We start from the raw sequence: 12453 nt of genomic DNA, 5'->3' as shown, positions 1-12453 counted from the left end.
AGGTAAACTTGTGCCATCTGTAATGGATGAGTAGTGCGAAGTGTCCTGTCACTGGTGTCAGAAACTCCTTTGCACAGCCCATCGAGACGGCTGATAACGGTATATATAAAGCCTTGACCAGTCAGCTTGACCTGCAGATTCGTCAGGCTGGGTCAGACGATCAAGTCTTTATTACTTACATGCAGGTAAGAGGCAAAGGATCTTATCACTAGCCTATCACAGTGGAAGAACTTCCCTCTCAGACTCTTCCTAATGACCCGCTTGCTGTAACAGCATATCATGCTGTGTATCCATGGAACATTACAGAGTCAATAGACTTGCGCCTTTCATGTTCCTCTTAACGAGCTTAATTCTACCCTTGAAAGCTCTCATTCGCTGTCCTAGTCTCACGGAAGTCTCTAGATACCCCTCAATACAACTATGACTAATGGTATACCAATGATTCGAGCCTCTTGCAAATTCGAAGTCCACGTGTCGATGCATTATGCCATAACGTAGGCAGACAGCTTTGGCATCTTAAGCTTGTACATTCAATTTATTCTAAAACTTGTATACCTGATCTTTGCTGTACCCAAGTTCCTTGAGGACTCCGTCAAGCTCTCCCTGGTCTGATGGGCTCTTCTTAGTACCACTAAGCGCTTTGTAAAGACCTGGCGGACCGCAAACGAAGACCTTGACCTTGTCGCCCTCTTTCGGTTCAGGTGCGACAGTCTTGACAAGTTCTTTAGTGATGAAGCCCTTGCCGCCCTGCCAATTCTCTGAAGGCTTGTCAAGGACATAAAATCCACGGAACCGACGTGGGTATTGATTTTCAAGCTGCTCGAATTCTTTCTTCAGAAGAATGTCCTCCTCAGAAATGTTGCCAAATATCAACGAGACCCTAGTCTTATCTTCAGGATTATTAAAAATGGCTCTTACGAGCTGGTACATTGGCGTGATGCCGGTCCCTCCCGCGATAAGGACGATATGCTCGTGTTTGTTAACCGACCATGGGTACTTTGGCAGAGGTCCCTTGAAGTCTAGTCGCTGACCTGGCTCCATATCGTGCATATGTTCGGACATAGGACCGTTTGGGTATTTCTTGACGAGAAGATCGAGGTATCCCTTCTGGTCTGATCCAATGTTAGATGCTGGGGTTTGCGACTGAACAAGAACTGACCTTCATCGCTCACCGGGGTGTAAGGTCGAAGAACCGGCTTTTCCATATCTGGACCTTTGTACTTGGTGAGGAGCGCAGCTGGAAGATCATCAGTCAAGTGCGACCAAGTAATAGGGTTTAAAGTTACTGACAAGCGACATGGAGGCCTGAGACGGCATCATCTTCTGGTAGATGAAACCGAAATTTCTTGGTATTGTGGTTGACATTTTCGACTGATTCGAGCTTCAGAGAGATAAAGCCCTGATCGCCACCTGTAAATGTTTTCTTGGATTCGGCGCCCGCAAGACTTTTCGCAGCGTCGACCTTTGACGCGACCTGCTCTTTCGCATTACCAGTAAGGTAGTACCAAGCACCAGCACCGCCCACAGCAGCTATACCGGCATACATAAGAGGGCTCGGCCCACCTCTGGCTGGTGGCTCTGTCGCGTATCGGCGGACGTGCTGATATGAGGCATCAGCTATCCTGTGGAGGTGCGCGCACTTATCGCTAAACTTACACTCTGTAGTGTCCGTATAGGGCGGAACATCTGTCTTGCGAGCATTGTGAAAAGAATAGAGAATGACAATGGAAGCGTTGTGATGCGGTTATGGAGACAAGAATAATTTGGGCGAGGTTGAAGCTCTTTCGCTCAGCACCTGAATGTCAAAGCTTCCTGTCGCTACTAATGACGACATGTCTTGGCGGTTGGTACAGCCCTTGAAGTGTTCAACTGAGCTGTGGACGTAGGTGTCAATGACAAGCCACGATTGTTCATAATTCGTTTAAGTTTTCAGTTCTTGGGTATACATGTTTGTGCTTCGATTTTAGTCGATCACCCTCCAGGTCCAGCCCAAATCCCATTCTGACCGTTTACAATCAAGACAAGCAAACTGTCCATAAACCCACCAAGGCGCCGCGCTATTGACCATCTATGATCTCATAAAATAAGTCGTGAAAAGGGGTAAGGTGATGAATACAAAAATCCACCGATTGACCAGGTTGGCCAGTTCAATTAACATCCATACCTTCGTCCTCACCATCTTCCTCACCATCTGCTTCATCCCCAGTTAGGGCGCCGGCAACGCTGCTTCGCTTTCGTGAATGGCCACCCTCACTTCCGAATCTGGCACCGAATCCCCCAACAGCTTCCAGCTCATCACCGCCGACGACTCGCCCTTCAGCATCAGCAGTTTCCTCGCAGAGCTCCATCAGGCTTTTGCGACCTAGGGTCCGGAAGCCTTCGGTACGTACTACCCTTCCCCAGTGCAGCATGCAGAAGGTCGCAGCACGTTGTCTGAGCCACTCTTCATTTGCCGTTCCAGCACGTTCCCAGATAATCGCCGCGTGCTCAACGTCCAACTCTTTCCCCAAGCGATTTACGCAAAGCAGCCTGAGTCTTGGCATATCGTAGATATTTGACATGACTAACATGCCGGCTACATCCGCAAGCGTAGGCGAAGGTTGAGGATTCGCTGGTGTCGGTGGCGGGGTGGCAATACTATCCGTGTATAGATAGTAGAGGAAGGAGCGAACAGCGGAATAAGGCTCTGGAAGATGTAGCTTTTTGTTCTGGTATTCGAGCATTCCGGATGCATACAGTCTCGCGAAATGTGGCCAGCGAGTAGTCAGAATCAAACGATGGACATGAATGGGCTTAGACGGATTAGCAACCACGATATTGTGCGCATCTCCATCCATAGTTATATCGTCAGCAAAGTCGTCGTCTCGTTCTGCAGTTACGACGAAGTCTGCCCCAGAGGACCCATTCTCGGGCGGTTGGTCAAAAGCACGCGCGAAGTCAGCGCCAATGCCCGACAGATGTGATCTAATGTTGGAGTCCGAAGAAATGGACATCCTAGGATTATCTAGGCGAGACTCCATGGTCAGGTTGTTTCCGAGTAGGCCAAGCTTGCGTAGATCAACAGAAAGTACATCACTCAGATACTCTCCTGCACCTTCAACAGTGGTGTTGGCGTCAGTGGGGCAACCAAGTAACCACGCCTGGGTGCCATCCTCGTTCATGGTGCAATATTGCCAGCGATAATTGGGACTGAAGAGGTCTTTGCCATCGGCTAGCTTTTGCCAACGCATCGTATCAAGGTCCAAGGAGGATAGACTGGTCTCATACGAAGACACGAAGCTGGCCGGGGTGGCGAAGTCCAGGAGAGAGCCGGACGAAAAAACATGGAAATGAGTGCCTACATTCTGCGCTGGGAGATGCGGACTTGAGACAAATCGAAGGGAAGAAATGGTTCCTGGCGCCACGGTCGAGTTCCTCGAGGGTACCTGAGCAGCTGAAGTCTGTACACTACTTGAGTTTGCTGCGTAACCAGTGGTGCTACTAGCAGACTGAAGCAAGCCTTGGCTGAACCGATGCCGTTGAGCTCTCGGACTAAGCATCCACCTATTACCCGTGCCGTAGCTCAGTGGACCTTCGTAAGCCGGAGTACCTTCGAGATCTAGCCACCAGATCTCACTAGTGCGTTCCATATCTTCACCTATACCGCCGTACACCCAGATACGACCGTTATAGATCCACGAACTGTGATCATAGCGCGATACGAACCTGTAGGACTTTGACCAAGTCCATGTCTTCAGGTCAAGATAGCAGATATCATCAAGTACGTGCGAAGTCTCCTCACCAGCCATTCCTCCAGTTATGAAAAGCTTGTCATCATATATGACAGCAGAGTGGCGAGCTCGTCCTTTCGGAGCAGGCCCATTCAACTCGGGTTGCTGCCATGTTGCGGTCTTCAAGTTGAAAATGATGACATCGAACAAGTACGACCGATGCTCATTCTCGCCGCCGAACACAAGCAGTTTGTCGCCTTTCCATAATGTGGTTGTATGACCTGTTACGAAAATTAGATTTATGATCATACATCTTCATAAGTGGCCATACCCATTCTCACCCCAGGTATATCTCCATAATTATCGACCAGATTCCATTGTCGCGTTACGAGATTTAGGCGGAGGACGTGGTTATAAACTGTCCTCATGTGAGCGGGTCCCAGAAATGAAGTGATGGGAGATTCGTACCTTCGTCTGTGTACTGGTCGAACCCTCCGAAGGCATAGATCTGGTCGTTACCAACGTATGTCACGGATGCATTGACCAGGCACGCCGGTTTAGCACCAACTGTCGTTATGATTTTCGGTCGATATGTGTCATCGCTGGATTTGCGAGCTCTGGAAGGACTGATAGACATGAGATTTGAAGTATTGGGCTGCGCCGATGCGGACGATGGGGAGGCCAAAAGGGCTTGGGGGTGGGGGGCCGTAGTGGCAGAGGAAGCGGGATATGGAGAGATGGAAGTGGGTGGACGATCCATTGAAAACTACTGAGGGTATACGCTATCGAGCGAGGACGATGAGGGGGCCATGTAGAGCACAAGATAAAGTGCTTATAACATTAGACTCTTCGCGTGGATGTCGGTTGCTCGCTCACTTGAAGTCAGATTTCACACTGTTCGAGGAAGTGTTACGAGGTGGTGTAGAGCTGGGTAGGGCTGATATCTGCCGAGAAACGACCGAATTTGATGCGTTACCGGAAAGCTAGGCCCAGGTCGGGCTCCGGATGCACCCACTCTCATATCGCTGTAGCAACAACAACAACCGTGCACGAATCAACATCACCTTAAAGTAGGCTGCGAAGCCGACTTTTTTCTTCTTTCCTTTACCATACTCCCAACCCACAAACCATACCTCTTATCATCCATTCTACCGCTCATAACCTCATCAAATCACTACAACCTTACAAGTTTAACAACTACATTGGTTAACAAGCGAAAAGATACTAATCAATAACACATAGAGCAAAGAAGAAAATCATACTTGTAAATCCGAGCATCTACATATTCGAGAGCCTGATTTTAATCACTCCAACAGATTCCACCGCACACATGGCTAGTCCGGCCGTGCTCACTCCTATAAAGAACCGAAATGGCATCTTTTCCACCCGTACCGCTGGCGGTCGGATGCCTCTCACCCCGTCACCTCGCACACCAAGCCGCCAAGTTCGCGATGTAGATGCACAAGAAGGTTCAATTCACGGTAACAACAACCTGATGTCACGATTCCAACGCTCGGTTTCGAAGCAGACGCGCGACTCTCCCAAGTCAAACATTGCTCGTCAGGCAAACTCACCGCGCCGGCTGGAATTAGGGGTCTCCGATTGGACATTAACAGGCACATCTGCTGCCACCTCGAAGCAAACACCATCCAAGAAGAGAGAGGTTCTTGCTCGTGCTCGAAGTGGAAAGACAACCACCCGCATTGCATACAACGCTGCTGATAGATTCATCCCTAACCGGACGGCGAGTGAGGCTATCTGCAACGTTGGTACCGGAAAGCTGGAGACCGACCAGCAATCGAGACCAAAATCCAGTTCCAACGCTGAGGGTTCTTCAGTCCTCGCCAGCGCTGCTAGTGCTTTTGATGTCGGACGTGGTGCTGAAGAAGCTGCTACACTGTCACTCGAGGGCCTCAGCCTGGGAGACGATGAGGACGAGAAGTCGTATGTCAAGCCCGGCCCAGATACTGTGGCATACCAGTCATCGATAGCCTCAGCCTGTGGTGTGAGCCTCAACACTCGCATTCTGGCTTTCAAGCCAGCACCTCCAGAGTCTTCCAAGCCCATCGACTTGCGATCACAGTATAACAGACCTCTCAAGCCTGCGGCTGGCGTATCAGCCCAATTTAGACGCCGAGTGGCAACTGCACCGGAGCGTGTACTTGATGCACCAGGTCTTGTTGACGACTACTACCTCAATCTTTTAGACTGGTCTTCGGGCAACCAAGTTGCCATTGGCCTGGAGCGCAATGTGTACGTCTGGTCGGCTGACTCTGGATCTGTTGTTCCTCTTCTAGAATGCAACGCTGATACATACATCTCGTCCGTGAAATGGAGCGGTGACGGTGCTTACGTTGGTGTCGGCCTCGGATCGGGTGAAGTTCAGATTTGGGATGTCGAAGAAGGCACTAAATTGAGAAGCATGTACGGCCATGACACACGCGTTGGTGTCATGGGATGGAACAAACACATCCTTTCCACTGGTGCACGTTCAGGACTCGTCTACAATCACGATGTTCGCATCGCCCAGCACAAGGTTGCTGAACTTGTGTCACACACCGGAGAGGTCTGTGGTCTCGAGTGGCGCTCGGACGGCTCCCAACTGGCTACTGGTGCCAACGACAACCTTGTCAGCATTTGGGACGCTCGATCGCTCTCTGCCCCCAAGTTCACCAAAACCAACCATCGCGCGGCTGTCAAGGCTCTTGCATGGTGCCCCTGGCAATCAAACCTTCTGGCAACAGGAGGCGGTGCCCACGACCGACACATTCACTTCTGGAACACGACTACTGGTGCTCGCACAAACTCTATTGATACTGGCTCGCAAGTTACCAGCCTAAGATGGAGCACTGGATACAAAGAAATTGTCAGCAGCGGTGGCTTTCCCGATAACAGCCTTAGCATCTGGAGCTGGCCCAGTCTCGTCAAGAACGTCGAAATTCCCGCCCACGAAAGCAGAGTCCTCCACTCATGCCTGAGCCCAGACGGTCAGATGCTTGCAACTGCGGCCGCAGATGAGTCGCTCAAATTCTGGAAGATCTTTGAGAAGAAGCCTGGCGCCGCTACCACATCCCGGGACGCTGGTGCATCTTCAAAGGCCAGCATGGTGAAGCAGATGACCATTCGGTAACAAGCTCTCCATTGAGTACGGATTTTGCGTTTCGGCGACAAGAGAGATAAAACGAAGACGTCTTTGGAGACACGGTGGACGACAAGCTAACTAACGCACGCTGGATGCAGCTGCAACTAACACTACTAACAACACAGGCACGCACAAGTGTTGTAGAACTAGTACTATCGACACTAGCTGTCGGTATGACTGGGTATACTCATCACATGCATGGGTCTACGGACGACATCACAAACGTCATTTCTTTTGAGGTCGGGCTGGAGTCTTCCCCGCGGATTAGGGAGGTATGGTCCTCTGGGTACGGCCACTGAAATGATTCTCACAACTATTGTTGTTGTTGGTTCGGGACGAAGTTAATGAAATGAAGCGATTCGCACATGTCATGTCAATTAATTTGGGTTACGGGTTCTATAACATTACGGAAATGCTCCACTGTTTCAAAAACGTATTACTTCATATTCTGCTGTGGTCCTAGAGCCGTGATGTGTCATTCGTTTACTCCTACATTCATCTGATGTTGAATGAGCTATTCGTGAGAAACCAGGCTTCAGTCCAATTGAACTTGTCTCAATGTACTTGTCTGGTACCCGCCATGCATATTTTTCGACCTATCCGTACTTCTTGTCTGGTGGGAAAGTACCAGGAGGATATGCCTGGCCTTGTAGTCCGCCAGATCCTAGAGGCTCACCAACCCCAGAGCTGACTCCTGACGGAGCCGCATTACCAAATCCGATAATGCCTGGCTCTGGCTGTCCAGCAGTAGCACCGGCACTCGCACTATTTGAGACGCCTTGTGGTTTATAGTCTGAGGGGATGAGTGGTGCGGGATCTCCACCGTTGCCACCACCCACAATTACCGTTCCTCCGCCCCTTACCTTGCCAACAACCATGCCTTTGGCGACCGATTTAATTATAGCACGACGTGAGACACCAGCGACGTCAATGTAGACGAGGCCAACATTCTTTATTCCCGATGTAAGCTCGTTAGAGAGATCTCCAGCCTCTGGACCATACTTGTGACCGACGACGGTGTTGGCAGCCGTACTCGTATTTGCAAGGAGGCTGCGACCACCAGCTTCGATGCCATCCACGACAGTAGAGAACGCCATCATAGACTTATTCAGAAGACCAGGCTTGTAGTCCTCAACTGGTTTTCCATCCTTATCGTAACCTTTGTGGGGTCGGTCCTTGTGTCCAGCCAAGCCAGCGACTTTGTTTTGGATCACCTTGGAGATTGATCCAACTGTCTTTGCCGACATACCAGCAGCACTGGTAGTGAATTGGTTGATTTTGCGAGCGTTGGTGTGTGTTGAGGGTTTAAATGACATTGGCTTTGAGCTCGGCTTGGACTTTTGCGTAAAAGTATTTGCTTGATTAACCATCACGCTCGAGAGGTAATTGGATCCAGTCACAATTAAACGCGAAGCAGCAGCCGCGTTCTGTACCAAGGTTGACTTGGCATAGGCAGGATGACGAGAGTCGTTCAGGTAGTCCTCTGTCACGGGTCGTACCTCAATGCGCTTACCATCTTCTGAGATCTGGATCTCGACAGGATCTACATTTGGAGTTAGCATCGTACACCGGGAAGCTATATTTCCTGGATTACCTTTTCGGCCAGGCTTCAGTTTGGAGTCATCAACTATCATATCACCCTCCGTCAATTCACCAACAACGCTTCCATTCTCCTCGTCCACAAGCACAACCTGGCCATGGCTTGCAGGCTTTGAAGATGATCCTGCTGTTACATAGCCCTCCCCTGGCTTATAATCTGCTGGGTTGTAAGGTCTGGGGGTGCTCTTTCCAGAAGGTGGCTGGGCACGCTCAAGAAAAGCTGTGCACTGCGCCAAAATGGTTTCGAAAGTGTCAATATCCTCTTGCGATACCTTGTGAGTGCCAGTTCCTATAGCAGGGAATTCGATGCGCAAGAAGACGCCATTGTCAGGACCAAGCTCCCAGCGTGGAATTAAGTAGCTTCGCGGTGGTTGGTGATATATTTGTGTCGTAGCTGGCAGTGGCATGTCCAATTCTGGCGGAAGGTTGAGGTGGAGGTAGAAATCATCGGCAGGAGCAGCTTCATTTTGAGGAAGAGTGCTGCTGAGGTCGGCGAATGGGGAGTTTGTTGGGACCATCAGGAGGGAGAGTGTCTGTGGCCCCGAGGGCGTGAGTTCTTGTTCTTCTCCATTCTGAATATGGTATGCCTTGACTCCTTCGATCGAATAGAGGAGGCGGGGCTCGTAATGGGCCATGATCTGTGTGTGGGGTATGAGTAGGCCAAGGGTCTGAGGAGGTACACGGATTCGTACTTGATGAAAGGCGCTGCGAGAAGACAAGAGTTGTTCTATGAAGGACTAAGAGACAGTTTGAGTTGTGAGAAGAGAGAGTCTAAGAGCGGCGTCCCTAGAGCCTTGGAAGAGAAATCAAAAGCCAAGCGCGCCTAATTCGAAACTGAGGTAGGTACGTCAAGAGTCCGATGTTGCTGTTGCTTGTTGCTGGGCGGCAGTTGCGCCTGACGTAATTAATTGGGTGTTGTAACCCACCAAGAGGGGTCTTGTGGCTAGGACTATCACACCGCCACAGCTGCGCCACATCCATCATCCATCTTTTTGCAAAAAACCTGTCCTTTCACTTCTCTCCAGCTATAGACTCCGCAACTTATTCGCCTCATACAACAGACAGTACGTGCAAAGGCACAAGGCTTACTTGATGCAGCTACAGCCTTGCAGATGGTTCAACAGGTATGCCCAACCTTTCCGACAACAAGGACCCGGTTTGGATCTCTAGGCGCCGGATTGCCATTGCTACCCTTGAACCTAAGCAATGTCGCGCCCGTCGTATTGGTACAAGCAATAATGATAGGCTCTCGCAGAGCTGTGCCAGCGAAAGTGTTGGGTGTCCTGTGCTATGAAAATCTTGAAGTCACCTGGATGCAAGTCTTCGAGGCACAGTCACATATTTCTACAGCTGTCACAGCATCACACCAACAAGTGCGCCTTCCAAGGCCATGATCACAGCAGCCTCGCTTGTTAAGCGAGGGCAGTGCTGTCCGCCGTCATGGGTTTTCGCGTCGACATGCGCCGCAGTGCCCTTGCCCAGCCTGCCGTCTGCACACAAGTCCTCACAAAAGCCTCACGGACTGGTTGATCTCACGGGTATTAGCCCAGCCCGGATCGATCTGTACTTGAAACCAATGAGTAATTGCGCTGGGTGGCTTCTCGAAGCTGGCTAGAAGTTAGAACTAAATGTCTAGCTGGAAAGGTCTGAAGATTTCTCAGCTCGTTCAGGCTTAATGATCGGACTCTGCTGGCTCACAAATAGGCACTCTCTCATGCCAGACTTCGGGGGGTCTTTAATCAGTGAACGAATAGCATGCTTCGCATGGCGTCAAGCGAAGACTGAGGATTGTCATAACATTTGCCTTATGAAGTTGCTTGATCGACCAGCGCTTCGGGCAACGCCACTGGTGTGATCTGATCACTGGTGTAGGCCTGGACTTTGGGTGATCGTCGCTGCACGCATCACTTGCTCGCCCGTTGTTGTGGGCCTGAGATGCTGTAAATAGCCCAGAGTCCGCTCATTGCTCCGCTCACGGATCGCAGTGAATCTTTGTTTTCATAGATCAAAATTCCCCCCTTGGGTGGCTTCAGTATGAAACAGCCTCTCGCACGAATCGCAATTTCCGTTCTTCTCGATTAAAAGGGATCTGTACGACTATCGATCTCTCGACTACAGCTATGTTCCAGAACTTCTCCTTCGATCAAGCCTCGCAATACCCATCTCACGTGGGCGTTGAATCTGAGGCTAACGATACTTCACCAGCACTATCCCCAACATCAATACCATCACAGAACTTCGACATGCCACTTGCCACTACCAGGGCGACAGTCAGAAATCCCTTGGTCGACTTACAAGAGCGTCTGCACAGTTGTCATATCACGGACCAGGCAATGCCATCCTCTTATTTCGATTGTCTTCGATCTTCACAGCCGGAGATGGATAATTCCATCGCCGATTTGAAATTTTGTGGAACAAGACACACGAGTAGTGGTTCTACTGCACACTGTATCCACGACCGCAGGCTCCAACGGCAAAGGGACTCACGCTTGCAATGCACTCCTGCACATTTATCCAAATTGTCGGCCTTGCTTGACGATATGGTCTCACAGGGCGAGCAGTGCTATTGTTTACGACCTGCTTCAATATCTACATTTTCCACACCTTCTTACGCCTCATCTGAGGCTAGCGAATCCGATAACACTTCCCAATCTGAGCAGGTACGTTCTCGCCTGTGCAGCGATTCGAACATTGCGCGACCAAACTCACCTCTACGTTATCGCCGAAGTGGCGACGCGAGACGAGAGGGTACCGTGGTCGTCAAAAGCGTTCGAATACGAAAGCGCAGACAAGGCGGAGAGAGACGCAGTAACGGGGTCAGATGACTATTCCGAGAACTACTAGGATACAATTGTCACACTATACAATCTCGTGCGTTTCGCGATGGGATTCGTCGAGGGTTCACACAGCGACGACCATTCCGACTACACGCTTTACGACACTATCAACTACGCAATCTCATATCATTACGATCTTGGTTATAGCATATTTTCACGCCGCTGCAAGAAGGAAGCGAGTGAAATGGAAGTACCAAAAGCGAATATAAGACTGTTGACGAGCCACACGTCTTCACGAGGGAAGGTGGTTATTATAACAGAGCTGGTCCACTAGCCTCCTCCATCATGTATACGCGAGGCAACGTTGCGAGGAGCAATAGTTGCCCACGAACATATAGATGAGATACCGTCATACACGTTGGCGTCACTAACAAGATCACATTTCCACGTATTACTTTCTTGCTGTTCTTTACTGACATCTGCTTCTGCCAACATACAACATCCAGCCATGAATTGCCAGCATAACAACTGAAACACTTGCTTCCTACACGGCGCCACTGCAGTGCACCTCAACCACAACTTCAAAATACAGCTGTGCTCCCATGGATGCAAGCAGCAGTGCGACATCGTCAGTAATGCCCCCCGCATACAAAGGATTACTCTGACACTCCACCTGCCAATTGGCAGGATGAGAAAGAAAAGGAGTCACCTACCTCAAGCACGCACCGAGCTCAACTATCCAATTGCCCAAAGAGGCAAGACGCAACCCATGTCCCAGCACCCGCTCGCTGCGGCGTCAACTCCGCGCTTTCTCCGGGCGCCGCAGGATCGCCGCCCAAGCCTCGAGGGCTGGGACGCTAGACTTCTGCCTACGAATGCTGGTATCATTAAATCGGTAATGTGGAAATTTGCGCGTATTCTCGTGCTTTCTCGGTCTCGGATGTCCCTCAGTGATTGATGCAATGGCATGAGGTATTTCTAAACCGGACTTCCCTTATCATATACTTATGAGAACACTTGAAGCTTCCACCTACTTGAGGGAGTCCGTGTTTTTGAATGTGAATCGAGATGTACCGGTGTATTAATGATTACTATTGTCAGCGGCAGAGTTGCGCGCGAGAGACTCAGCAAAGGGATGGGAGTGAAACACCTCTTCGAGTCCTAGGTCATGCAGCGAGATGACCTGGCTATATTGCAATCAGTACTCACAGAGGGAGAGGAGCTT

The 12453-nt window shown here is 50.2% G+C and overlaps 5 protein-coding genes across 5 annotated transcripts; 2 read left to right on the top strand and 3 right to left on the bottom strand.

Annotated features, from left to right (window-relative positions):
• Positions 1 to 479: 479 nt before the first annotated feature.
• EJ05DRAFT_475878 (oxidoreductase NAD-binding domain-containing protein) lies at positions 480 to 1772 on the bottom strand. The gene is made up of 4 exons (XM_033743911.1): positions 1657 to 1772; positions 1291 to 1600; positions 1160 to 1237; positions 480 to 1112 (listed from the first exon to the last, which is right to left on the bottom strand). The coding sequence occupies exons 1-4, from the start codon at positions 1699 to 1701 to the stop codon at positions 541 to 543; spliced, it is 1005 nt and encodes a 334-aa protein (XP_033601024.1). The 5' UTR covers positions 1702 to 1772; the 3' UTR covers positions 480 to 540.
• A 74-nt stretch (positions 1773 to 1846) lies between these two features.
• On the bottom strand, positions 1847 to 4628 carry EJ05DRAFT_531639 (uncharacterized protein). The gene is made up of 3 exons (XM_033749040.1): positions 4179 to 4628; positions 4042 to 4128; positions 1847 to 3991 (listed from the first exon to the last, which is right to left on the bottom strand). The coding sequence occupies exons 1-3, from the start codon at positions 4468 to 4470 to the stop codon at positions 2148 to 2150; spliced, it is 2223 nt and encodes a 740-aa protein (XP_033601023.1). The 5' UTR covers positions 4471 to 4628; the 3' UTR covers positions 1847 to 2147.
• A 68-nt stretch (positions 4629 to 4696) lies between these two features.
• Positions 4697 to 7144, top strand: EJ05DRAFT_355839 (WD domain-containing protein). Its single transcript, XM_033741036.1, has one exon. It carries the CDS (start codon positions 5041 to 5043, stop codon positions 6838 to 6840), a length of 1800 nt encoding a protein of 599 aa, XP_033601022.1. The 5' UTR covers positions 4697 to 5040; the 3' UTR covers positions 6841 to 7144.
• A 66-nt stretch (positions 7145 to 7210) lies between these two features.
• EJ05DRAFT_475874 (uncharacterized protein) lies at positions 7211 to 9283 on the bottom strand. Its single transcript, XM_033743910.1, has 2 exons — positions 8447 to 9283; positions 7211 to 8395 (listed from the first exon to the last, which is right to left on the bottom strand). The coding sequence occupies exons 1-2, from the start codon at positions 9084 to 9086 to the stop codon at positions 7449 to 7451; spliced, it is 1587 nt and encodes a 528-aa protein (XP_033601021.1). The 5' UTR covers positions 9087 to 9283; the 3' UTR covers positions 7211 to 7448.
• Positions 9284 to 10571: 1288 nt separating this feature from the next.
• On the top strand, positions 10572 to 12089 carry EJ05DRAFT_500086 (uncharacterized protein; the record flags this gene model as incomplete). The annotated part of the gene is made up of 2 exons (XM_033746943.1): positions 10572 to 11111; positions 11916 to 12089. The coding sequence occupies 2 exons, from the start codon at positions 10572 to 10574 to the stop codon at positions 12087 to 12089; spliced, it is 714 nt and encodes a 237-aa protein (XP_033601020.1).
• Positions 12090 to 12453: the final 364 nt, after the last annotated feature.

The sequence above is a fragment of the Pseudovirgaria hyperparasitica genome, assembly GCF_010093815.1.
Source record: "Pseudovirgaria hyperparasitica strain CBS 121739 unplaced genomic scaffold EJ05scaffold_7, whole genome shotgun sequence".
NCBI classification, from domain to species: Eukaryota; Fungi; Ascomycota; class Dothideomycetes; order Acrospermales; family Acrospermaceae; genus Pseudovirgaria; species Pseudovirgaria hyperparasitica.
The sequence above is the reverse complement of the archived record's forward strand: the minus strand, read 5'-3'. Positions and strand labels throughout refer to the sequence as shown.